This window comes from Podarcis cretensis (genome assembly GCF_951804945.1).
Source record: "Podarcis cretensis genome assembly, chromosome: 10".
Lineage (NCBI taxonomy): Eukaryota > Metazoa > Chordata > Lepidosauria > Squamata > Lacertidae > Podarcis > Podarcis cretensis.
Window position 1 is genome coordinate 61,937,947 of NC_137179.1, and position 27,740 is coordinate 61,965,686.

The following is a 27,740-nucleotide window of genomic DNA, read 5'->3' on the forward strand; positions in this document are numbered from 1 at the left end:
ATCCTTGCCTATCTCTGTGCTCACACTTTTTTTCAACTCATGGTAATAACTTTAAACTTTACAACCAAAATTATGATTAAGGCAAAATATTTACACAGTGACTCAAAACAGTAGTAAAAGTTTCTGTGACTAAGCAAGTTTGATTCAAAATTTTAGCTATTTGAATTTAAGAAGGAAGATGACTGTCTGGGATTTCACTTCCAGAATCTTGTGAGTCATCTGGCTCCAGCAAGAGTTGTTTTAAAATACAAGGGGGGGGGGGTTTGTTGTTTTTTTAAAAAAACGGCCTTGCATGTTGTTGTTTTTTTTAAAAGAGGAGGAGTCAACCTGAAAGAAAGAAGGAGGTGCTTGAACTCATCATATCACAGTATTTAAACTTAGTTTCTCAGAGTGGAACAGCTGTTTCTACAGGATTAATCAAAGGGTAGCTTATTTAAAAATACTGTAGTCATAATTTTAAAAACCAGAAAAGAAAAAGACTTTTTATAAAAGTAAAGATGCTATTTAAGTTGCAGATTTTTGCAATGTTTTGGGGAGCTTATGGCTATCAGCTCATTCCCAGGATTGAAGAGTGTGGACTGACATGTTCTCAGGTATGTTGCAGTTTCCTCTATATCTGTTGTCTCTGAATAAGTAAATTAAATGCTGATAACTGGAAGCACCTTATATACTCATGGAAAACTTCTTACATGTGCCAGTTTTCAGGTGGGGGCTGTGCATTTCAACAAAAAAAGAAATATATATTCCATTGAGCTTTCCCTAAAAATGTAAAATAAAAACATAGGGCAATAGCCAATGTTAATTACACTCTGAGTAGACCCATTTAAATTAACGGTCTGTTCTGGATATGAGCAGCATTCAGAGAGCACCCATACAGTGTTGCAAAAATTCATAGAAACATTTTTTGTGGCTACGAAAGAAAAATATCTGCATTTTGAAGTTAGCAATGCTGAACTCTTTCTGGTTATGCTTGATACTAAACGTTTAGCAACACAGGTTTTCAGGAACTGTTATTTCCAAATATTAAAAATATAAAAGAGGAAATGAGAGAGAAAAATCAGACAGATATAATTCAGTCCATATTAGGATAGTGTGCAGATCACTTTGATGCTGGTCATATTTGCTTATAAACTATGAACACTGATGAAATTAACAAAACATTCGTGCCTAAACTGAGCACAGAATTGTTTTATATCCTCACTGACTATCTGCTTTCATATAAAGCGCTCATTGATTTATATGATCACCAGGAGCTGGAAAATAAACTAATTTAGGTCAAAACTTTAAACTCATTCATTCCTGTGGGCTTGTGCACTTCTTAGGCTTGGGCTGTGTACTGGATATAAATGAGATAAATAAACAGCACCTCTACAACCATGTCATTTTCAGATTAAATGACTGCTTTAAGAATACTGACTTTTCAAGGTATCTCCACTTGGGGGCAGTCCTGCAGATATGCTGAAGTGGAATACAATTCGAGTAGTGAAACAAGGTTGAGCGGTTTATGAAAGCAAAGTTTTCAGCTGAGAGCCACACGGTGTTAAGAAGTGCAGTGAGTTTGCTAACAGCAGGTAGCTGCAACAAAATGTTGCCATGCATCCTTTCTCATAACAGGATAGGGTTTCTGCTAACCAGTCCTTCCAAGCGGGTTACAGTGGTACCTCGGGTTAAGAACTAATTCGTTCTGGAGGTCTGTTCTTAACCTGAAGCTGTTCTTAACCTGATGCACCACTTTAGCTAATGGGGCCTCCCGCTGCCACCAGGCGATTTCTGTTCTCATCCTGAAGCAAAGTTCTTAACCCGAGGTACTATTTCTGGGTTAGCAGAGTCTGTAACCTGAAGCGTGTGTAACTCGAGGTACTACTGTATATACACACCCCCTCCCCCTTTTAAATGATTGATCCTCAGCACTGCAAGGCTATTCAGCATGGACAAAGGACTGGAGTTTGGTAACAGATTTCCATGTCAAAGATGCCAAGTTCAGTACCTGTCATTTTTAGGGTTGGGGGAGTCTGAAATCTTAAAGAGCTACTGTACTGCTAGTCCTTATAAGCAGTGCTCAGCTAGATGGTGGGATTTGTGCATGGGTAGGCAAACTAAAGGGACACGGGTGGCGCTGTGGGTTAAACCACAGAGCCTAGGACTTGCCTATCACAAGGTCGGCAGTTCGAATCCCCGTGACGGGGTGAGCTCCCATTGCTTGGTCCCTGCTCCTGCCAACCTAGCACTTCGAAAGCACGTCAAAGTGCAAGTAGATAAATAGGTACCGCTCCGGCGGGAAGGTAAATGGCGTTTCCGTGCACTGCTCTGGTTTGCCAGAAGCGGCTTAGTCATGCTGGCCACATGACCTGGAAGCTATATGCTGGCTCCCTTGGCCAGTAAAGCGAGATGAGCGCCGCAACCCCAGAGTCGGTCACGACTGGACCTAATGGTCAGGGGTCCCTTTACCTTTACCTAGGCAAACTAAGGCCCAGGGGCCAGATCCTGCCCAATCACCTTCTAAATCTGGCCTGTGGACGGTCCAGGAATCGGCGTGTTTTTGCATGAGTAGAATGTGTGCTTTTATTTAAAATGCATCTCTGGGTTATTTGTGGGGCATAGGAATTCGTTCATTCCCCCCTCCCCAAAATATAGTCTGGTCTCCCACAAGGTCTGAGGGGCAGTGGACCGCTGCTGAAAATGTCTGCTGACCCCTGTGTGTTATCACATTTACAGAAAAAGGGCTAAACTCACTGGGTAGTTTTAAAAGTTTGGAACAAGCTGGTTTTCTTCCGGAAAACTAACATGAATCAATTTCGATTGCTCTTGTTGGATAACAGGAGTCACTTCTTGAAGGGCTGATTCATCCTTCATTTTGGGTGACTTGCTGCTTGTTGACTCCCTCCTGCTCAATGTGACTTGCTCTCACTGGAAGTTATTACAAGGTGATGACATCTGGTGATATGTTGAAATCTCATTGCTATTAATCTGTAATGGCTCCTTCACACTTGCAATTCATTAGGTGATGCACACAGTTGTTAATTTCTTATATGATAACTAGGTTTCCCCCCTTATTTTTAAAAAAAAATGAAAAAATGAAATGAAACGTTTTCCAAAACTCAAACTGAGTTCCTGCAAATACATCACGACGTAGTCAGATATTGTACAGTGGTACCTTGGGTTAAGTACTTAATTCGTTCCGGAGGTCCATTCTTAACCTGAAACTGTTCTGAACCTGAGGTACCACTTTAGCTAATGGGGCCTCCTGCTGCTGCCACGCCGCTGGAGCACGATTTTCTGTTCTCATCCTGAAGCAAAGTTCTTAACCTGAAGCACTATTTCTGGGTTAGCGGAGTCTGTAACCTGAAGCGTATGTAACCTGAAGCATATGTAACCTGAGGTACCACTGTATGCCTAAAGAATGCAGTGCCTGAATTCACCCTCAAACATACCTTTCTTGAGCAACTTGTGTCACGTGTGAGTTTTGTTCATATGGGATAGAATATGGAAGAGAAATCAAAATGACATTGCTGCCCATGAAGGTTTTATATCTGTGTTAAAAACAGAGGTAGCAAACATCAGGGCTTTTTTTAAGTTTGGGAGGGCAGTGGTATAGTGTGTCGGGGCAGAAGGGCAATGGCCCCGGGTGCAAAAAGGCACCCCCACAACAGTCTCCTTCATGCGACTGAGTTCCTGCCGCCTTCTGGAACCAAGGGGAGTGGGGAGGCAAGCCATGCCTGCTCTGGTCTTTGGGTGTTGGGGTGGTGCCTCCTTCTCCTTGTGGCTGGCGAGGCGACACCCCTGGGCTGGTCAAGCTGGGAGAGTTGCCAAGCCGTGTGGCCACCGCCATCAGCAGGGAGACACAGCACTTGCCCTGCCCTGGGCACCAGCAACCCCTGCTATGTCACTGGCAGGGAGCAAACTATTTGGACTAGAAAGCAGCCCCGCTCCATCATAAGCAAGCAGTTCCTTCAGGAAGTGTCTACTGATGAGAATGCCCTCGGATACATGTTTGAAATGCAGAACAAGTCCAAATTGACAGAGGAGTATTGGGAGATAATCATCTTAGGGTGTTCATTTAAGCACCCAGCAGTAAGACATTCCACTCATTAAATCAGTGGTGAAATTATACCCACTGCCATAATTTCAAATGTTTTAAAAATACATTAATAGAAGGGCTTTCCCCCCCAGTTGGAGCCATCCGGCACTTCTTTTCTTAGAAAAATAGCACTGGTTGAAAGTATGGTCCACTGATTTGGTTCTTCAGTTTCTGCAGAACAGCCATGAAATTCTGAAACTTTAAGGTGAATTGTTAAGTGAGATTTTTATGCGGACTGTGTTTTCATTTGGTTTGTTCTCTGTGCTCAGTCTGTATATTAATTATTACAGGGCACCCCCAGCCCACCCCCACCAGGAAGACTGACCTTTTCCTGCTTTTTTTGCTTGTGTAGTTTTTCTGTTTCTAAAAGCAATACAATACGACGAAAAATGAAATAACTGCAAAAAGTGGCGGCAAGCCTATTTTAAAGGTATTGTAGGTTATCTAACCAGGTCAGTTCTTTTGAACCCCCTAATAATTTGGCAGCAAATGACAAACTTAGTAGTGAGTAAACCCCCCCCCCCAACACAATGGGACTTGCTTCTGAGTAAACATATAGAGTATTATCTAGCGGAGTATTACAGGGAAAGGGACGCAGGTGGTGCTGTGGGTTAAAGCCTCAGCGCCTAGGACTTGCCGATCGAAAGGTCGGCGGTTCGAATCCCTGCGGCGGGGTGCGCTCCCGCTGCTCGGTCCCAGCGCCTGCCAACCTAGCAGTTCGAAAGCACCCCTGGGCGCAAGTAGATAAATAGGGACCGCTTACCAGCGGGAAGGTAAACGGCGTTTCCGTGTGCGGCTCTGGCTCGCCAGAGCAGCGATGTCACGCTGGCCACGTGACCTGGAAGTGTCTCCGGACAGCGCTGGCCCCTGGCCTCTTAAGTGAGATGGGCGCACAACCCCAGAGTCTGTCAAGACTGGCCCGTATGGGCAGGGGTACCTTTACCTTTTATTACAGGGAAACTCCATGGTTTTAATTGTATCTTTATGTTGCTTACTCTTTTTTCACAAGAATAAAAGTGCTAAAACGTGGATCTCTCTTTCTCTCTGTCTCTGCCTCTCTCTCTGAAAGAATATGTAGAGGAGGAAATAATTAAGGTAAGCTGGGATTCCCCTGTCAGAGGAAAGTTTGTTTGTTTTAAAAAGCAGTCAATGAATCATGAGGGAGTTCTCTCCCTATTATGGCTTTGGCCTCTTAACCTTTGTTATGGCTCACCTAAGTAGCCTGTAACCTGTGTGTTGAAACCTGCACACCATTAACAACTGGGGAAAGCTGTGATCGCGATAATTTATGGGCATATACTTCGCAGTGGTTCGGGCTTGTGGCTTACGGCTTTAGGGTATTATTTATTTAGTCATTACATTTTCATACCGCCCTGCCTCCAAGGCGGTTCACAGCATAAAAATACAAAACGGGAAAAACACAAAATACATAATGAAACAAGAACAAGTGATAAACCCGCCCTCCCTGCAAAGCATTTAAAAGACCATAGGATGTTAATCAGCCAAAGGCCTGGTTACAGAGAAACATATTCTCCCAGCTCCTCAAGATATGTAGTGAGGGTGCCAGGTGAGCTTATCTGGGGAGAGCATTCCACAGACAGGGAGCCATCACAAAAAGGCCCGTTCTTATGTTGCCGCCTTCCAGATCTTTCATGGAGGAGCCAAACAACGAAGAACCTCAGATGATGATTTCAGGGTCCGGGTCGCTTTATATGGGGTCCTGGGGAACTGAGCTTTATAGGTCAAAACCAGCACTTTGAACAGTGCTAGGAAGCTTAATGGATTTCTCCAGCATCCTGCCTGAAAGCTTTCTTCTTCTTCTTTCCCTTTCCTGTGTTCTGTTGTTGTTGTTGTTGTTGTTGTTTAGTCGTTTAGTCGTGTCCGACTCTTCGTGACCCCATGGACCAGAGCACGCCAGGCACTCCTGTCTTCCACTGCCTCCCGTAGTTTGGTCAAACTCATGCTGGTAGCTTCAAGAACACTCTCCAACCATCTCGTCCTCTGTCATCCCCTTCTCCTTGTGCCCTCCATCTTTCCCAACATCAGGGTCTTTTCCAGGGAGTCTTCTCTTCTCATGAGGTGGCCAAAGTATTGGAGCCTCAGCTTCAGGATCTGTCCTTGCAGTGAGCACTCAGGGCTGATTTCCTTAAGAATGGAGAGGTTTGTTCTTCTTGCAGTCCATGGGACTCTCAAGAGACTCCTCCAGCACCATAATTCAAAAGCATCAATGTGTTCCTGTGTTTTAGAGGGCACCTAATCAGATCAAAGCTCTGCCTTGGTAATGCTTGACCTTTCAGACTAAGATGAGCAGGAGATGAGCGCAGGTTCCCATTGATCACTTGCGTTGGCAAAGATCCCTTGAGGCTCCTTACGCATCTTTAGTTCCAGCATTCTTTGCTGATGACCTACAAGTGTCTAACGAACCTGTTTGCTTTGTTTGTTCTGTGCTCTATTAAAAGTCACAACTAGTCCCGAGAAAGAAACAGGACTACTTGGAGTTGCCCTTGCTTGCCCGCATATTTCCATGCTATTTGAATCAGCAGTGGAATTTTTAAGAGCGCAGGATTTTGTAGGTTAAGTCACATCAACACCATTCCTTTAAAGCACCCATACCGTTTTGAGGCTGAATAATAATAATAAATTTTTTATTTGCTGCCCATCTGACTGATCTACCCCAGCCACTCTGGGAGGCTCCCAACAAATTAAAACACAACAAGACATCAGACACGAAGAGTCGGACACAGCTAAACAACAACAACAACAACAACAACAATTTATTACTTATACTCCACCCATCTGGCTGGCTCTCCCCAGCCACTCTCCACGGCTCTTAACAGAATATTTAAAACATGATAAAAAATCAAACATTAGAAACATCTCTAAACAGGGCTGCCTTCAGGTGTCTTCAGATAGTTGTTTCTTTCTTTGAAATCTGATGGGAGAGCGTCCCACACGGCGGGCGCCACTACCGAGAAGGCCCTCTGCTTGGATGCACACCATACATTTAAAAGCACTGTGCTGTAATCCTGGAAGCTAGTGTACAGAGCTCCAATTGGAGATGCTCCCCATCTTGGTTCTCTCAGCTGAGCTGGTGCCTCACCCTTTATTGGCACCCGTGGTGCACATATACCAGGCAGGACCCGTGGCAGGGCATCAACCATAGCCAGGGCCTTTTCAACACTGGCTCTGACTTGGTGGAACACTCTGTCTCATGAGACCAGGGTCCTGCAGGATCTGATTTCTTTCTGCAGGGCCTGTAACACAGAGTTGTTCTGCCTAGCCTTTGGCTTTGAATCAACTTGATCCCCTTCCCCTCTTACCTTTCTCCTTCTGTGATGGAACTCCTATTTGGGGACTTCCTTGGCTTTTTTTCTGGCCCATGTATGACCAGTGTAGATAGTTGGCCTTGGTGAAGATTTGATGTTTTCATCCCCAAAAAGTTTTTGATTTGAGTTTCTACTGAAATGAGGCTGCATTTTAATGTTGTTATTTTAATCTTGTTTTTAAGTTGTATTTTAATCAATTGTTTTATACCTGGTGTTAGCCGCCCTTAGCCCGGTCCTGGCTGGGGAGGGCTCTGGTTGAGGCTAATCTAACTTCCTTAGGGCCTGGGACCTCTAGGGTTTTGCTATTTATGGACCTTAAGGTCCTCCGTGGGGCATACCAGGAGAGGTGGTCCTGTAGGTATAAGGGTCCTAGGCCGTGAAGGGCTTTAAAGGTCAAAACCAGCACCTTAAATCTGACCCTGTACTCCATTGGGGACCAGTGCAGCTGGAAAAGCTCGGGGTGAATATGCTCCCGTGGCAGAGACCCCATGAGGAGCCTCGCTGGTTTGTCCTTGCAGGACTCCATACCTGGCTCCAGGTCAGGGCTATGTATGACATCAAACACTGCGCAGTCATGCACTTAAGACAGTTTGTGTACCCTTTCGGACACGGGGAAGCCAAAATCAGCATGTTTGTTTGAGATCATTTAAGGTAACGTTCCCTTTCCCTCAGAATGCTTTCACAGGTCTTTTTTTTATATAATTACTGTCAGCATTTTATTCATTACTTCCTTGTATAATTCCAGTACGGGCAATAAAGAACACTTGTCTTTTATTTTGTTTCCCTTTTAAACTTCTTCCTGGTTTGTGGATTGCTGTTCGCACTAAGCTTCTTCAGTATGGCTTCATCTTAGCTATATATATCCTGGCTAGTAGACTGAGCTAAGGGACAGTCCCTGGTAAAGGCGAAATCAAATCTTTCCCATGACGTTGAAAAGGCTACAGTTCCTAAGTGTATTTCCTTGAAAAAGTTGTCTCAGTGGCATCAGGATGTGTGTGTGTGTGTGCACATTCTGGTGGTGGGCAAAGCAGAAAACGCTAATTTTATTTTTGTACAGGGGGCAAGTCTCTAAGCACATGTCCCTCTCTGTCTCTATCCAGGTGAGCAGGAAGCATTTTCATAGATCAAGGGCACCTGCTAGCCAGGTAAAAATATCCAGTGAGGGTGAAAACAAGGCTGGTGAATCAGTGGTGTAGCATGGGAAGGATGGGGGGAAACAAGGGCAGTTGCCCCAGATGCAAAAGTGTTAGGGGGTGCAACATTTCAATACCTGGTGCAGCTGTGCAGTTCCATAAGTAGGCTCTGTTGAAAACAGCTTCTCTATTCAAACCAGGAAATGACCTCTCCAGACAAAGGAACAACTCTTCTTATCTCTGCAGCTGCGATCCCCTGGGTGATGCAGATGCTGTTAAGCAGTTGAATGTGCATGTGTACTCCGTCAGTTTCTCTCCTTCCCATATCCTCTGCGTTGCCATGGGCACTAGCAACCCACGCTACACCACTGCGGTGAATAGTCTGGTCTGGAGAGATGCGGCCTAGGAGGGTGTAAAGCCTGATTTTAACCAATAGGAGGGACTGCTCCATAGCTCAACCTATAGCTTCCACTTTGACCTACGATAATACAATCCACCAGCCAGGAAGAAGCTGAAAACAAAACAAAGAACTTTATTGCTGATAACCGACTGAAAACAAAACAAAGAACTTTATTGCTGATAACTGACTGAAAACAGTAAAGAAAAACGAGAACAGCAAGACAAGTCCCATACTCATCGCATTATAGCGTTATGAGTTTGTGGGTGCCTTGACCTGCCTTCTAATTCCTGGACCACACTTTTAATTCCTGGGTGCTGGACACTGGATTTAGCTTGTTAAAATCAAACCAGGCATGTTCAGGAGATCACCTAGGATGGGCCATTAAGGAAGACAAAAGGAAAGTGATAAGCCGTTAGGGATTTTATCTAAAATCCTAAAGGTAAGGGGTCTTACCTTGAGTTGGGTAGAAGAACAAAGACTCATAGCAGAGTTTCAGGTTTGCAATTTTCCCTGGTGTGATCTAAAGGAAAAGTCGGAAAGCTGTGAGGCAATGGAAAAGCGATCTAGGCAGCTTCCTAGTGCAAAATTAGGAGTTATGGAAGGGGGGGGGTAGCAAGGCAAGCTGCAGAGCAACAGGCAGGAAGGCTGATGGCTGCTTGAACCCAGGACTGTGCCTATGAGACCCTCTTGAATGCAATGCTGTACACCCCTCTATCTGAGATTCAGGTTGTATATATGTGTAAATAATCCATATATGATAAAGACACTACAGTCTTTGCTGTGCCTCTTTTCCGAAGGAAACACAAACCCCAAGCAAGCGTCTAGAATCCCTGGAATCTCGCACAGCTGTGGCGATTGGGTTGGTGTGTAACAATAGCAATTTATCTTTGTACATTTATTTGCCTTGCCTTCCTCAAGATCCTGATGCCATTAACCAAACAGCAAAGAAATTCTCAAGCAAATCCACACCCGAGAAGTGAGAGTTTGTTTTTTTAAAAAATAAATTTTTATTAAGTTTTACACAAATATCTCCAATTAACAACACCCAATTAACATATTTTTCTCTTTTGGACTTCCCTCAGCTTCTCTGACAATCATCCGTATTTGAATTTATTATCTACGCATTCACAAAATTAATAGCGCCTTTTAAGATACCTTTACAAACATATTTGCATTCTTGCAATATTTCTTATTCTTTCACAAAGCTTCTTTAAAACCCACTAGCGTTGTTTGCTCATCACATACACTTTTCAAATACTCAGAAAATTTTCCCCAATCCTCAATGAACTTGTGATCTCGTTGATATCTTATTTTTCCAGTTAGTTTGTCCAGTTCTGCATAGTCCGTTAACTTCATTCTCCATTCTTCAAGTGTCGGTAGTTCTTCCTGCTTCCATTTTTGGGCCATCAATATTCTCGCTGCAGTAGTTGCATACTGAAAGAGCTTATGATCCTTTCTATTTATTTCATTTCTTGTCATTCCTAAAAGAAAGGCTTCTGGTTTCTTTACAAAATTATATTTCAACATCTTCTTTAACTCACTATATAATCTCCCAAAACCCCCTTACTTTCTTGCATTCCCACCACATGTGAAAACATGTTCCTTCTTTCTCTTTACATTTCCAACACTTATTACAAGTTTTAAACATTTTTACTAATTTAACAGGTGCAATGTACCATCTATATCCCATTTTCATAACATTTTCCTTTAAGGTGGTGCATGCTGTAAACTTCAGGTTATCATTCCATACTTTAGCCCAGTCTTCAAAATATATATTGTAACCAAAATCTCTGGCCCAGTGAATCATTACCGACTTAACTTCCTCGTCCATCATATACCATTCCAATAACATTTTATACATGAAGTGAGAGTTTGAGACTTCTGCTCCTGGTTAGTTTTATGTGTGATGAGGAACACACTTTTAATATGCATGCAAATTATATTGTGCCCAGCTTTACTGATAAGCAGAGATATCAGATCCCTCTTTATTGTGTAGAGAATAATGACTCAGCAGTCTTCTTTCCCTTGTACCAGGAAACGGAATCTGACTTTGCAAATCAGGCAGTAAATCTGACAGAGATCCATTTCTTATCTCTTTGACACTGCTAGGAATCATGACCATATTCATGTGTGTGCGTGCATGCTTATACGCCTCCATTCCCCCCAACAAATTCCATTGATGCAAATAGACAAAGAGCAAGATAAATGAAAAATTGTGTTTGTTTTGTGTAAATCCTGTTTCTTCAGTCCAAAAGATCTCCCCCAGAGTGACTTGTAAGAAAATTAAGCACAGTGAAAGCATTTAAAAAGAGAGCCGCACAACAGTGACATAAACCATTAGACCTGCAGTAAATATAACTGAATTAAAAATAAATAAATCTGAAACATAAATAGACCCTTGGCCTAAAGGATCAACAAATCTAAAAGGTGTTTCAGTTGGCACAGGGCCATGGAATGCCATGGGCAAAAAAGACATAATTCTCACTGCCTAGTAAGCCTCCTTGGAGAAGACATTCTCAAGCCGAGGGACTGCATGGAAAAAGCCCTTTTGCAAGTTGTCGCCTGCCTCACCTCTGAAGGCAGGAAGACTTGGAGAAAAGTCTCAAAGGATGCTCTGAATACTCTGGCAGGGTCTTGTGGAAAAATGTGGAATCCTGGAGCTAAAAGGTAAAGGTTAAGGTACCCCTGGCCATTTCGTCCAGTTGCAGACGACTCTGGGGTTGCGCGCTCATCTTGCTCTATAGGCTGAGGGAGCCGGCGTTTATCCGCAGACAGCTTCCGGGTCATGTGGCCAGCATGATTAAGCCGCTTCCGGCAAAACCACAGCAGCGCACAGAAATGCCGTTTACCTTCCCACTGGAGCGGTACCTATTTATCTACTTGCACTTTGACGTGCTTTCAAACTGCTAGGTGGGCAGGAGCAGGGACCGAGCAACGGGAGCTCACCATGTCGCAGGGATTCGAACCGCCGACCTTCCAATTGGCAAGCCCTACGCTCTGTGGTTTAGACCACAGCGCCACCCATGTCCTTGACAAAGTAATAAGAATAAATAAATAAGAATAATAATGTGCACCCCACCCCCCCGAGACCATTCTGTTGTAACTATCCAACCTCCCAAAATTTCAACACCTCTCGTGATGGTCTAAGCGGCTTAGTCATGCTGGCCACATGACCCGGAAGCTGTCTGCGGACAAACGCCGGCTCCCTCGGCCTATAGAGCGAGATGAGCGCACAACCCCAGAGTTGTCCGCGACTGGACCTAATGGTCAGGGGTACCTTTACCTATTACTTTGTCAAAATAAAAGTAAAAATACTTTTTAAAAATAATAATAAAAAAGAGCGCTCCCGCCACATTCCCAAAGCCCACCCAGCTTTGGGAAGAGGCAGCACAGCTCCAGCATCCTGTGAGAGATCCGGTACTTCTTTCCCAAAGCTCCGGAAGCTTCTACCTGGCTTCGAGAGCGAGGCGAAATGCTCACATGCACAATGTCAGGACACTCCCCCCCCCCATCCTCTCAAGCTGCTGCCTCCGGCCCTAACTGTTCCCCTATGAAAAAAAATAATCACTGCACTCTACTGATGCTCACCCCTGGTGGCCTGTTTGAACAGTGCCCCCCTTTCTTCTTTTCCACGACACTCTTAATTATTCCAGCATGTGTGTACACAGTGCGACTGAGCAAATTATACAGATGGGGATAAAGTACTTCTTTGGTAATTTATGAGTCATGTTTTGATTAATTCGTCTGCTTAATGTAGGTTAGCGGGTCACCACAAAGAATTCTCAGAAATGAATTTCCCCAAATATCCGGAGTTCTTAAAAAACACAACCCAACCCAAACAAAAGCAGTCAGCCACACCATCCTTGCCCTGCAGTTTCACTGCTTGTATAGCTGTCGTTGTTTTGCTTGCTTTTATAACTGGATAGTGTAGTGTTGAAAACTGACCTCCGGTGAAGGGCTGGTAGGAAATCTTAAAAATAAATGCATCATTTAATACTAACAGAAAATATATACATATACACATACATACATATATATTGTCACACACACACACACACAGTGCTTTTTTCTGTGGGGATGCAGGGGTTTGCATATTATCCCTAAAAATTTTGTAAATCTAAGTTTGGCCTCATCGAGGGGCAGTATTTCAACATGAGTAGGAAAATGAGAGTACCCTTAAACATTTTTTTAATAGCAAAGAAAGGACTGTGTGTGTGTCTCTGTGTGTGTGTATACACACACACACACATGTTTGTGAAATGGTATTCTGCCAGGGAGTTTCAGAATTTTCAGTCTGCCTATGTTTTTGCATAATTGAATGCAAGTTTGTGTAAAATTTTATTTATGCTATCTGATGTTAGCCTTGACACAGATCTGATTTTCCCTTTGCTTGCCAAGCTTTTGCTCTGTGATTGTTGGATGCATAGATGCAAATAAACACATCTGAAACTTATGGAGGAACTGAGGCAGGGCCTATCATTTGGCCAATTAAGGCAGCTGCCTCAGGCAGCTGGGTTTTTTGGGTTGTTGTTGTTGTTTTTTTTTTGCAGTGGGGGATGTCATGAAAGGGCATCAACCAGTCAAGTTCAGAAAAAGTACCGACTGTTCATTGTCCACCTCTCTCAAGAGAAAGGCTGTGCTTTTATTCCCATGAAGCCTAGGAGCTTTAAGCAGGTTTGCAGCCCAAAATCTTGGTCTTCTGAGAGAAAGCAAGATCGTGGATTACCCAAGGAACAGATCAGATCAAAGGACCTACTCTAGTTCTTCCCCGGATCAAATAACAATTTTAGATGTTTGACTTGCAAGGCTGTATTATTCAGGGGACCCAAAGAGACCAGGCCACTGCCACCCCGAGTCGGTGCCCTTGGGCATTAAGAACTTTGACAGGTGGGCAGGGCAACGCAGCTGTCAATCATCTGATGTCATAAGGACAGAAAAGGTTCTGGACCAACATTTTCTCCCCACCATCTTTAACCCAACGAAACCAGTAGTTTTCTGGACATCTAACTATATTTTGAATCCTGGCTACAGGTCGTTTTGGTCCATAAAGGGGTGGGGAAACTGTGGTTCTCTAATGTTTGCTGGGCTCCTCACCCCCTCAGGGGCTGATGGAAGCTGGGATAACGACATCTGGAGGGTCACAGGTTTCCCATGTCTATCCCAGAAGAACAAATAATCTTTTTTAAGGATTTTTTAAGGATTGGACTTTCAGAATGCCCTTCTCTGCCGCTGATAATGTCTGAACATATGCTTGTCATTGTCATACATAATAACTTTGTAAGAAGAGTGCCTTTTATTCCTTAGACACACAGTTTAAACTAACGGCTTTTTTCTTCTTACATTTTTCTTCCTTCAGGGATTTCATTGCAGAACACAATCTTCTAGTAAGTATAACCTTTTCATTGCTCTAGAAATTAAAGTATTCAAATACCTAAGTGGACTTCAAAACTACTTCAGAGCTTGCTCCTTGAAAGTGCCTGCTCAGCTATAGACATCACCAGTGATTCTCAACGGCTGGCTTGCCAAAATACAGTTGTACCTCGGGTTAAGAACTTAATTCGTTCTGGAGGTCCGTTCTAACCTGAAACTGTTCTTAACCTGAGGTACCACGTTAGCTAATGGGGCCTCCTGCTGCTGCACCGCCGCCACACGATTTCTGTTCTCATCCTGAAGCAAAGTTCTTAACCTAAGGTACTATTTCTGGGTTAGCGGAGTCTGTAACCTGAAGCGTATTTACCCTGAAGCATATGTAACCCGAGGTACCACTGTATTAGGAAAATTGCATTTCACAGATGTACTTGTTATGCAAAACATGCATACTGGGGAAAATTCTCACCGCAAACCCTGACAAGTTTTCATGAGGACTTTAAAAAATAAAAACGGTGAACTGATCTGGAAATGTGAAGAACTGAATTGAAGATTAGAAAAAAAAATATCTCAGAACTTGGGAGACACTGAGATTGACAGATTTGTCTACTCCTAGTATAGAGGACCTGAGGTACTATTTCTGCGTTAGCAGAGTCTGTAACCTGGAGTGTCTGTAACCTGAATCGTCTGTAATCCAAGGTACCACTGTATATCACAACACATGTAAGACTTGAATAGCAGCCTTAAATCTAATATAAAAATGGGGCCTGGTTTTTATACAGAGACACTATTAAGCAAAGGAACACCTCCATGTGGAAACTAAGGCTTCTGCATAAGATCTCTTAGTTCAGCTGTTAGTGACCGGTGGTGCTGTGGGTTAAACCACAGAGCCTAGGACTTGCCGATCAGAAGGTCGGTGGTTCGAATCCCTGCGATGGGGTGAGCTCCCATTGCTTGGTCCTTGCTCCTGCCAACCTAGCAGTTTGAAAGCACGTCAAAGTGCAAGTTGATAAATAGGTACCGCTCTGGCAGGAAGGTAAACAGCGTTTCCGTGTGCTGCTCTGGTTCGCCAGAAGCGGCTTAGTCATGTTGGCTACATGGCCCAGAAGCTGTAAGCCGGCTCCCTTGGCCAATAAAGCGAGATGAGCGCCGCAACCCCAGAGTCGGCCACAACTGGATCTAATGGTCAGGGGTCCCTTTACCTTTACATAGGAATTATCATTCCATCACCACTGAATATTTGTGCTTCCTACTTTCTTAATGCCTAACGTCAGCAGCTTTCAAACTTTCTCCCTTCATGGGCTGCTATCCACTTCTGCACCCCCCCCCCGTCTATCCCAGGGATCATAGAATCATAGAATTGTAGAGTTGGAAAAGACCACAGGGCTCACCCAGTCCAATTCCATGCAATGCAGGAATCTTTTGCCCAGTGTGGGACTCAAACTCATTACCTTGAAATTAAGAGGGATGGATGGCCCAACCTATTTCCAGCCTATGACTGTTTCACAAGTGCTGAATCACAGGGCCAGTCAAGTTCAAGTTTTGTGTGTGCGAATAAAACAAACATGCAAATTTGCATGTAAACTGTATGTACTTTGTACATATGGCAAACACATTCTTCCTTTAAAATGCACATGTTTGTTTGTTTTTCAGTGCCTCTCCCAGTAAAATATGCATTTTTTTTTTGGAAAAACTGCAAAATTTAGAGAAGTGCGTACTCTGATGGATAGCTGTGTTCTGATTTGCTTACATAAATCAGAAACCAGCAAATTAGATCCGTTTGATTTAAAATGCTCACCAAATGATTTTATCTTCCATCCCTAGCCTATAGAGTGGTACCTCAGGTTAAGTACTTAATTCGTTCCGGAGGTCCGTTCTTAACCTGAAACTGTTCTTAACCTGAAGCACCACAAGCCTCCTGCCACCGCTGCGCTGCCGGAGCACGATTTCTGTTCTTATCCTGAAGCAAAGTTCTTAACCTGAAGCACTATTTCTGGGTTAGCAGAGTGTGTAACCTGAAGCGTATGTAACCTGAAGCATATGTAACCCAAGGTACCATTGTATCACAGAATCCTCTGTGTCACAGAGGACTCTTGGAAGAGTCGTATGTTCTAGGAAACCCACTCAATTCATATAGAGAGTTGGTCAGACATGTTGGGTCTAATCATCTAAGGAATCGTATTGCACACTCTGGAACATACCCAACCCTTCTGTGCCACTTGTCGTATTATTTATTTCATTTAGGAATCACTTCCCCTAAACAACCCGAAGTGATTAAACCATAAAAACATCAAGAATAAGAACATCTCTAAAACAGTTTCAAGTCCAATACAGATACAGATCAAGCCAGAATATCAGGAACAGTCTCCCACTTGTTCATCTCTCAAGAGCCAGTGTGGTGTAGTGGTTAAGAGCGGTAGACTCCTAATCTGGGGAACCGGGTTCGTGTTTCCGTTCCTCCACATGCAGCTGCTGGGTGACCTTGGGCTAGTCACACTTCATTGAAGTCTCTCAGCCCCACTCACCTCACAGCGTGTTTGTTGTGGGGGAGGAAGGGAAAGGAGAATGTTAGCCGCTTTGAGACTCCTTAAAGGGAGTGAAATGCGGGATATCAAATCCAAACTCTTCCTCTCCTCCTCCTCCTCCTCCTTCTTCTTGAAAGTTGTTATAGGCAAACTGCCTTTGGGAGAAAGATCTCAGTCATTGCTGATCTTCCTTCTGAAGAAGGAATGATAAGCTTCCATACAGCCTCAGGATTCCCCAGAACATGCTTATATGAAAATTCCCATAATAACCTTGGAAAAGCCCTAAGCCCTAAGCAATTCCCATAATAACCTTGGAAAAGCCCTAAGCATGACACCTTGTGGCATTCCTCCACAGTGAGTAGCACACATTTGTAAGAAAATCCACATTCAGTAGTTCTTCTATTGATCTGATGATGGTGATGATTGTATTCTCACTTACTGGTTGCTTAGTACAAAAAGTCTCCAAGCAACTTCCGAAAAGGTTAAAAGCCCCCCAATGCCCCAAACCTAATAATAACCCATCAATTAACCCACCAGAAGAAACTCCAGCACCAGAAACATTTAATCCAATAGGCCCTTCATCAGATTGCCATAGAGTCGTGTGAAATAAGATCAGTAGATGAGAAATCTTTGTGTCTGTGATAGCAAAAATATTCAGACCAAATGGTTTGGAAGGCTTTGGTGCCCTCTTGTGTAAATCTGCCATTTAGCCACAGCTTTGCAGGAGTCCTTCCACTTTGGAATTTGAATCCTCAGTCCAATAATAATTCCCCAGAAATATCTAATGGGCTTGACACTGGACGAAGAAAACGCCAACATCACTAAGTGTGCTATTAATTTAGTTCCCCCCCACAAGATAATCAGAGCAGGTCCTGTGGGCCAACGGCATGGAAACTTTGGTTCGTCTGATATTGGACTTCAATTCCCATCATCCCTGAACCTTGGCCAACTCTACTGATGGGAGTTGTAGTTCAGCAAACATCTGGTGGGTCACAGCTTCACCACTCTAGGCCCAGTGGAGCTAGTTCTGATCTGATGCAGCAGAAAGGGCAAATATTGAGTTTTTGTCTGCAGAAGAAACCATGAATATCCCTATTCTCTTGAATGCTTCCTAAATGCTTTGCAACCCAACCTGGCTATTGCACTTGCTTTTAAAAACATTCTCTCTCTCTCTCTCTCTCTCTCTCTCTAAAATAATTTTATTGGTCTTCATGTAAATACAAGAACAACATATAACTTCTGTAACTAGTCCAGTGGTACATTCGTATAAAGTTTCATATGCAGTACACAGTACACAAGGAATATGTTAATTTATGCATTATCAATTCCATACTCTCCAACAGTTCCATGGTGAAAATAGGGACGTCCCATCCCCTAAGGATAATTTTACTATTTATACCCTACACATCTTACCGGGTTGCCCCAGCCACTCTGGGCAGCTTCCAACATATATAAAAACATAATAAAACATTAAGTATCCTCTCCACAAAGATTCTTATGTTGAGGGTGGAATAAAAGTATCTTCTGCCTCATTTATAAAGGAAAAGAATGGAAGCCAAGTCTCGTCAAAAGTGTCCATCTTGGAAGTGCCTTTAATTACCCTTCTGTGGCGAGGAAGGCGTTCCCATAGAGCCACATTCCAAATATTATTTACCCTGATTTCAATGGGGATTTCTTTAGGTTGTTTCCAGTATCGGGCTATTGTTAATCAGGCTGCTGATAATATGAGCCTGTCTCTACAGCCTTTCCAGAATACGGAAGAAATTGTAGTGTTTATTTTGGCTAGACATGATGGAGTCCAGGGGCAGAGAATAAGCACTCACCCTTTACATTGTGGGTGCCCTTTGAGGGATCGCGTGTGGTGCTACAGTTCCCAGGGAACTTACTGGCAAACAGGGACTGGCCTGCTTCTCAGTGTTAATTTTTGGAGGTTCACGCCCAGCCTCAGTAATCAAGTTTCTTGCTGGGAAGTGGGGCCAGTCCCATTTATAAATAGGGGGTGGAGCCGACAATAGCCAGGCAGTTGGCTCTGGAGAGTCACCCTCCCTCCCCTCCCTTAGTTTAATGTTATTTGCAGGTTAACTTTTTATTCCTGTTTAGCGGGCACTGCTGTGGTCTTTGACTGCTTGTTGTTGAAGGACTGGGAAGAAATTTTCCTGCATTGGCAGGTTTTGTCTTCCCAGTAGCAATTTGCCACAACTTTGGTGGTTATGGCCTTGGGTGGAATCCTTTTCTTCCCTATAATGGGGGGGGGGGGGTTTGAAGTGGTGACTCACCCCCCTGTGACAGTGATTCCTGGGTCCCCCTTTAAAGGGGTTATATAATGGGTGTCACTGGCCATACACTGAAAAGTTGTCAGTGAACTACCCTGCGTGCGGGGATATGGGCTTACGTCTCACATTGCACTCCCATATCCCATTTACCCTGATACACCCCAGTTCCCCTGGCTGGGGGTCTGAGAGGGATACACGCCCAAGTCCTAAGCCAAGGTCTTTCTACATTCGGAAGTTTAATAAAGTTGTGGCCTAATTTTAATTCCATATAACGTCGTCAGAGTATTTATTCCTTCCTTATGATCCCTGGGGGCTGGGGCTGTCGTGGCCTGGTCACGCAAAGATAATTTTAAGAGAAGCCTCCTGCCAACGAGCAGAGATTGTTCGTAGGGGCAATGCTTAAAAAAAACATTTTCATGCACCTTTTAAATATATGGGTCTACCCACAGGTGGTATTCTTAGCAGCTTCTGCCATCCTGCTCCTGCCTCTCTCTCTCCTACCACCCTGAGAAGCATGAAGCTGTGGACCGCCATGAAGTGTGGAAGACAAAGGCAATGCTCTCTTCTCTTGAGTGTTAAGGCGACACTACATCTTGAGGGTAAGTAGGATTCAATGTGGAATCTCAGTAACAAACAGGTCGGGCGCCATGGCAGGATGGTGGCAATGCCTACTCTGGATCCGGCAGTTTTGCCAGAGGCAATGGGTTTTCCTGGGCTTCGGTAAACCCTTTTGTCAGGGACCGTGCTGAGGAAGGCTGCACTGAGGAAGAATGGTGGGAGCCACCCCCTCCCCCTGACCCTGAGCAGGAGGACAGTATAGATTTGGAACAGTGGTTCGCAGAGGGGCATAGTTCAGAAGGCAGAAGCTGGGAAATACTGGATGGGGAGCAGCTAGCAGAAGAAACACTAGAAGAGAGAGAGAGTTAACAGATTCATTCCTCCGCTCAGCCCAAGGTCAAGAAGAGCTCGGAAAATCTCAGAAATAGGGCCGGATTTAGGTTTGATGAGGCCCTAAGCTACTGAAGGTAATGGGGCGCTTTATATGTCCAGCTGTCCTTTGTCAACAACAAATTGCTGCTGTTTTTTGTGTTGAATATACAGTGGTACCTCAGGTTAAGAGCTTAATTCATTCTGGAGGTCCATTCTTAAGCTGAAACTGTTCTTAACCTCAGGTACCACTTTAGCTAATGGGGCCTCCCGCTGCCACCACACAATTTCTGTTCTTATCCTGAAGCAAAGTTCTTAACCCGAGGTACTACTTCCGGCTTAGTGGAGTCTGTAACCTGAAGCACCTGTAACCCGAAGTACCACTGTATGCTATATGGTAATTTATGGACCTAATAGGTATCTAAAGCCATTTGCACATAACAAATAGGAGCCTACACAACACAAAACACTGTTGCTGTATGTAGGTTTTATTTTATTTGTTTTTTATCTTATATTTTGGAAATGTACACCCAGTTTTTTCCCTTTAATTTTTTTGGGGCCCCCAAGAGAGTGAGACCCTAAGCTATAGCTTGTTTAGCTTATACGTAAATCTGGCACTGCACAGAAAGCACAGAGGGTACAAGCTCAGATTACAAGATGTAGTGTAGTGATGTAGATTAATAGGGATGGAAGAGGGTGCGGTCCTTCATTGGGAGCACCACCATTTTGGTAAGATGTTTTCTTTTGTCCTTCGCTGTGTTTATTAAAGAAACTAACTGGTAAGAGAGGGATGCGGGTGGCGCTGTGGGTTAAACCACAGAGCCTAGGACTTGCCAATCAGAAGGTTGGTGGTTCGAATCCCCTCGATGGGGTGAGCTCCCGTTGTTTGGTCTCAGCTCCTGCCAACCTAGCAGTTCAAAAGCACACCAGTGCAAGTAGATAAATAGGTACCGCTCCGGCGGGAAGGTAAATGGTGTTTCTGCTTGGAAGAATGGCAGATGCAAGTAATGGACTACATGGAAATGGCGGAAATGACCGGCAGAATCCGAGATCAGGGAGAAGAGTTGGTGGAAGAAGATTGGAGGAAATTTAAAATTTACTTACAGAAACATTGTAAAATTTTTGAATGTTGATGACATTGAAATGAAATGAAGGGGTTCTAGTAATAAGGTAAAGATTACATAAGAATGGACTGATGTTAGAAGAAAGCTCGAAGTTAATGAATTTGCTGAACTAATTTTTAAGTGGAATACAAAAAAGGGAGGCGTGAGGAAGTCAGGAAAATAAGTTAACTAAAGAGGAGAAGATAAAAAAGAGGGATTTCTGTTTGTTTGTTTTTGTTTTGTTTTTACGTTAAATGTCTGTATTTTTTGTATTTTTGTATTTTTGTGCTTTTGTATTTTTTCTTGTGTTTTCTCTATTGTTTGTTTTATAACCTTTTTATTGTTAAAATTTAATAAAATATCATTAAAAAAAAAAAGTAAATGGTGTTTCTGTGTGCTGCTCTGGTTTGCCAGAAGCAGCTTAGTCATGCTGGCCACATGACCCAGAAGCTGTCTGCGGACAAACACCGGCTCCCTTGGCCTATAGAGCAAGATGAGCGCTGCAACCCCAGAGTTGTCCGTGACTGGACCTAACGGTCAGGGGGTACCTTTACCTTCTTAGTCAATAATAACAATCTCCTTGGCTCACGGGTCACATAATGATGCTTACCGATGAAACATAGAGTTAAAGCTGTAGCAATTGCTTTATTTTCCAAATAAACACACAAGTTATAACCGATCAGTGGTCAAGTCCATCAACACTGCATCTTTCTGTTTGTTTGCTTAAAGAAGATATATTTCCAGGGTGATGCTGAGTAATATTTTTTTGCCTGAAAAGGGGGGCGGGCTGTAGGCCAAATAAGTTTGAGAAGAGAGCAGGACTTACAAGTATTTCTAAATTTCTTTTTAGAAAATATCCGTGGCATTGAAATTTGCTATCTCTCAATGGAAACGCAGAACTCTCAGTGTGTGAAAGTGAAGATCTCAAAGGACATAAATGTAAAATCTGCTGTAAGGAAGGTAAATGCTTCATTACACCTTTGCCATTTTGAGATTTCATGAACAAGCTATTAAATGCAAGGCTGCATATATATATATATATATATATATATATATATATATATATATAATATATTTAAAGCACATTACTTCCGCCAAGGAATCCCGTGAACCATAGTTTACCCTCACAGATCTAAAGTTCCCAGCACCCTTAATAAAGTACAGTCATACTTTGGAAGTCGAACGGAATCTGTTCTGGAAGTCCTTTCGACTTCCAAAACGTTCGGAAACCAAAGCGCGGCTTTTGATTGGCTACAGGAGCGTCCCGCAGCCAGTCAGAAGCTGCAGAAGCCATGCTGGATGTTTGGCTTCCAAAAATCGTTCGAGAACTGGAACGCTCACTTCTAGGTTTCAATTGTTCAGGAGCCAATTTTTTTCAAGAGCCAAGTCGTTCGGGATCCAAGGTACAACTGTACATTTCCCAGAATTATTTTGCAAAAGTGATGTGTGTTGAATTGATATTGTGTACACAGCTGAGACAGCAGAAGCTTATACTTAACAATGTCCCCCTGCCCCCATTAATATAAACCAGAAAACAAGTGGTTTTGGAACGTAGGATGTTGAGGAGAACTGGGGATGAACGTTTGCCCAGGAACTTATTTCTGACCTACACTGCTATAGGGCCACCCCAGGCCATTCCCACTTCTTGGCTCCTTGCCTTAGTAATAGTTGAACCAGGGAAGAGCTGCAGGCACCGAGTGAGACTGAAGCTATTTGAACAGGATCTGCAGCTCTGATAAAAGAGGAGCAAGCTTTTGATTGTAATTGCTACCACATTTGCAGAGTGGTTCGTGTCTGTCTGAAGAAGACACTGTGGTTTATGTTTGCATTGATATTATGAAAGCACCATAATGGCCGTATGTGTGTTGTGTGGGCTTAGGGTATTTCATGTCATTGTTCCCAGATGCCTATATATATATATATATATAATAAATCCACAGTTAATGCAAAACTAATGATGCCTTATGCTGTTCGCTTCGCATGTCTGCCGGTCTTCACGAAAACTCTTTATTTCAAAATCGTCAGTTCTAACATACCCCCTCACTTTATTGAGTCATTTCCAGACTGTCAGGTTTTTTTGCGGGGGATGGCTGTGGGGTGATTCAATGGGCAAAATTCAAATCAAAGTGGATTTGACTTCTTGCATAGCAAACCTGCTTCCAAGTTGCCCTTTTACTTTTTGGGGTACAAAAAGTGATGGGGAAATGCACTGAAAAGTGTGGGATTACTTGACGAGATGCTGTATAACCTCCCCACCAATCAATCAGAATGAATAATCAATAGATAGTGGCTATCACAAAATTTGTGCGAAAAGATGCTCTATAAAGATGTCATCTGAAAGGAACCTTGAAATTCTGATCTCTCATTCATTCATTCATTCATTCATTCTGTTAGATATCATCCCTTTCTTCCAAAGGAGCCGAGGGTGCCACACACCAGATGGTTAAAACAGTACAATTTAAACTAAAATAAACACATATTTTAAACACTTGAAAGCATTTAGAGCGCCTAAGAAACGTTTAAGAGCAATCACAGTTGCTAATTTCAAGGTTGCCATGACCAGTATCTATCAACCTGGGTATTTAAATTCTTGCTGAAAGCCAATAAAGGAGGGAGAAAGACATGCACACCAGCAGAGAGGGCATTCCACAAATGGGGAGCTACCACAGAGAAGGCCCCGTCATATATATTTATAGTCAATCTTTTCATGGAAAGTGTTTTATGGCTACATTTCCTTTGCGAACCCTGGACTTAATGCTGGTTTGGGGCTAGAGGTTTGATCGTTGTCCCGATTGAGCAAGGAGATGGAGGGACACCAGAGATACACCAGTGCAGATGCAGCTGGGCAAACGAAGTCTCAACCACATCAAGAGGTGCGTCTGAGACCCTTTGAATAATGCTAGATGCATAGTTTGACGCATATGAGAATGTGCATTCATAGTCAGAACTGCTGCTAACTACAGCGTCTTCCCTGCGAGCAGAGCTGAATCAGTGCTCATATGCATTGATGGAAGTGCACAGTGGGGATTTCTGCTAGGTCCCAATGCATAGGATTGCAGCCTAAATTTCAGAGACCATGAGCTTTAAAACCTGTACAGTATCATTCGCTCCAATATCAACAAGTGATTCACTGCTGATTTCAGCGAATGATTCCTGTTTGTTGTTGTTGTCATTTAGTCATTTAGTCGTGTCTGACTCTTCGTGACCCCATGGACCAGAGCACACCAGGCACTTCTGTCTTCCACTGCCTCCCGCAGTTTGGTCAAACTCATGCTGGTAGCTTCGAGAACACTGTCCAACCATCTCGTCCTCTGTCGTCCCCTTCTCCTTGTGCCCTCCATCATTCCCAACATCAGGGTCTTTTCTAGGGAGTCTTCTCTTCTCATGAGGTGGTCAAAGTATTGGAGCCTCAGCTTCAGGACCTGTCCTTCCAGTGAGCACTCAGGGCTGATTTCCTTCAGAATGGATAGGTTTGATCTTCTTGCAGTCCATGGGACTCTCAAGAGTCTCCTCCAGCACCATAATTCAAAAGCATCAATTTTTCAGCGATCAGCCTTCTTGATGGTCCAGCTCTCACTTCCATATATCACTACTGGGATTCCTGTTTAACATAATGCAAATTTTTGAGCATGCTGTGATGTATATATACTAGGGTGGTTCATAAAAAACTTTGTTTTGAAACTGCCTGCTCCAAAGGTCTTGTCTTACTACAATAGGGATTATATAGCTATATCTGAAATTTCATGCATATCCGTTAATATCTTGACCCTCCTCCACGAAAATAGCTGTTTACTTGGCCGTTTCCCTATGTTGTGAAGGCTGAAATTTCAATTCAGGGGGTCAAGATATTAACAGACATGCATGAAATTTCAGATATAGCTATATAATCCCTAGTGTAGTAAGATAAGACCTTTGGAACAGGCATTTAAAAAAAAAAAGTTTTTTTATGAACCGCCCTAATGCATACATGTGAGAGTTCTCCTCAGCTTCCTCCTGTGGAACATCTCAATATAAGATGTTGTTGATGGAAAAGTGCTATGAATGAGTGAATGTTTGAAATCGCTGCATTCTCAAGTGATCATTGGATCTGAGCAACTGCCAGGACGCTGAGTTTGCTATAGTTTGCATTTTAGCAATGAGCTTGGAATGTGAGAACCTCAGGAAACATTTCCTTGGTAATTCCTCCTGGCAGTTTGCCAGTATGCCATGCCTCTTGATTATTTAAATCGTGGCGAGAAAATAGAAAATATACCGTGTTCAAAAACAGGTTTGAACACATCAACCCAGTAGACTCAGCAAGACCATAATCGAACCTCGTTTTGGAATCTTTCCAACATGATCTGGAAATTGCCTATAATTCCCTTGATTTTTTTGGTTTGTAATCCAAACAGGTGAAAGTGCAGTTTAACTGCTACGAAGTCAGCGCAGGACAACATCTCCATGTGACCATGAGGACAATTCCAAATTACTGTGGAGTTAAAAAGAATCAAGAATATTATGTTGAAGGTAGGAATCCATCTTTGGAAATAAATGATGATCTTAGAGGTTGGGAGGGTGTCATGAATGAGAAAACAGAGATGCATGCTGACCAGGAAATTGGCAATTTTTACAAATTAGCACTATAATCCCATCTCGTGCCAGAACTGTAATGCCTTCTTTCCTTGACCTTGGCTCAAGATTTACAGTATATAGCTCTAAGTATAAATATACTTACAGTGGTACCTTGGTTCTCAAGCTTAATCTGTTCCGGAAGTCGGTTCCAAAACCAAATCGTTCCAAAACCAAGGCACGCTTTCCCATAGAAAGTAATGCAAAATGGATTAATCTGTTTGAAAACAACCCCTAAAACAGCAATTTAACGTAGATCTTACTATTGAACGAGACCATTGATCCATAAAATGAAAGCAATAAACAATGTACTGCAGTCACACAATCAATCAATCAATCAATCAATCAGTAGCTGAACTGGGTTCCACGCAATCACAAAAACAAAACAAAAAGAGCTGTAAAAACAAAATCACAAAACCAATAGCAAAAACAGACAGACCTCAGAGTAACACTCAAAACAGAAGTGTGGTCCTCAAAATGGAAGCATAGCACTCAAAACGGAGCACATTTGGCTTCCAGGAAAAGTTCACAAACTGGAACACTTACTTCTGGGTTTGCAGTGTTTTGGTTCTAAGTTGTTTGAGTACCAAGGCGTTTGAGAACCAAGGTACCACTGTATTAACAAATACGAACCAGGTTGGTTAGATTGGTGATATTTAGTTGTGTGTAAAGTAGTGTGTTAAGGGATGCGGGTGGCACTGTGGTCTAAACCACAGAGCCTAGGGCTTGCCGATCAGAAGGTTGGCGGTTCGAATCCCCGCAACGGGGTGAGCTCCTGTTGCTCGGTCCCTGCCCCTGCCAACCTAGCAGTTCAAAAGCACGTCAAAGTGCAAGTAGATAAATAGGTACTGCTCTGGCGGGAAGGTAAACGGCGTTTCCGTGCACTGCTCTGGTGGTCATGCTGGCCACATGACCCAAAAGGTGTACACCGGCTCCCTTGGCCAGGAAAGCGAGGTGAGCGCTGGAACTCCAGAGTCGTCCGCGACTGGACCTAACGGTCAGGGGTCCCTTTACCTTTTAAAGTAGTGTTGGGGAAGGAACTCAACTGAGTTCTCATTTGAAGGTGAATTTGCGCTTTCCAGAATAACACACAAACCAAAACACAGCCGCCCTGCAAAATCTGCACTTTTCCGAATTTTGCATTGCAGTTCTTCAGCCAAGTAATTTGTACAAAACTGCAGGTCCTGGGGCAAAGTGTGCCTACAAATTCATATATGGGTGGTACCTCAGGTTAAGTACTTAATTCGTTCCGGAGGTCCGTTCTTAACCTGAAACTGTTCTTAACCTGAAGCACCACTTTAGCTAATGGGGCCTCCCACTGCTGCCACGCCGCCTCCACATGATTTCTGTTCTCATCCTGAAGCAAAGTTCTTAACCCGAGGTACTATTTCTGGGTTAGCGGTGTCTGTAACCTGAAGCGTATGTAACCCGAGGTACCACTGTATTTGGAAAATTGCATTTCACAGATGTACTTGTTAGGCAAAACATGCATATTGGGAGAAATTCTTACCGCAGACCCTGACGAGTTTTCATGAGGACTTTTAAATATAAAAACGGTGAACTGATCTGGAAATGTGGAGAACTGAATTGAAGATTAGAAAAAAAAAAATCATAGGAATTAGAATACACTGAGATTGACAGATTTGTCTACTCCTAGTATAAAGGACCTATAGGGCAACCCTGCCATGTTAAACCACAAATGCCTAAAATAAACAGTAGCACGAAAGGGCAATTTTCATTGGTATCATAGCTAGGGACGAAATAATTAAACCTCTCCTCCCTGTTCACTCTAGTCCTGGAGAAAATCAGCTCAGCTATTTATTTTTTTAACAAATCTTGATGTAGTTTCTAATGATGCATTGAGCATCAAGTCTCATTTGACCCTAATCGGCTTCCCAGTAAGACACAATCAGAAAGCAGAACTTATTGTGAAACTCCATTTAGCGTTTCCATCCAAGCCAAGTAACCGATTCACTCATGCATTTCTTTTTAGGAAGTGT

At 43.2% G+C, this 27,740-nt stretch overlaps 1 protein-coding gene across 3 annotated transcripts in view; it reads left to right on the top strand.

Moving 5' to 3' along the window:
• The first annotated feature begins 423 nt into the window (after nt 1-423).
• Nucleotides 424-27,740, top strand: part of IL17REL (interleukin 17 receptor E like) — a 46,865-nt gene continuing 19,548 nt past the window's right edge. The window contains exons 1-5 of one of the 3 annotated variants that reach the window (XM_079994279.1): nt 424-593; nt 14,294-14,321; nt 19,552-19,701; nt 21,983-22,092; nt 25,524-25,638. In XM_079994279.1, the coding sequence (XP_079850405.1) occupies nt 498-593; nt 14,294-14,321; nt 19,552-19,701; nt 21,983-22,092; nt 25,524-25,638 (499 nt within the window). In that variant the 5' untranslated portion in view covers nt 424-497. Of the gene's footprint in view, nt 622-13,877; nt 13,969-14,293; nt 14,322-19,551; nt 19,702-21,982; nt 22,093-25,523; nt 25,639-27,740 lie in introns of those variants that run through there. The other 2 variants (XM_079994281.1, XM_079994280.1) reach the window with 2 other exon arrangements.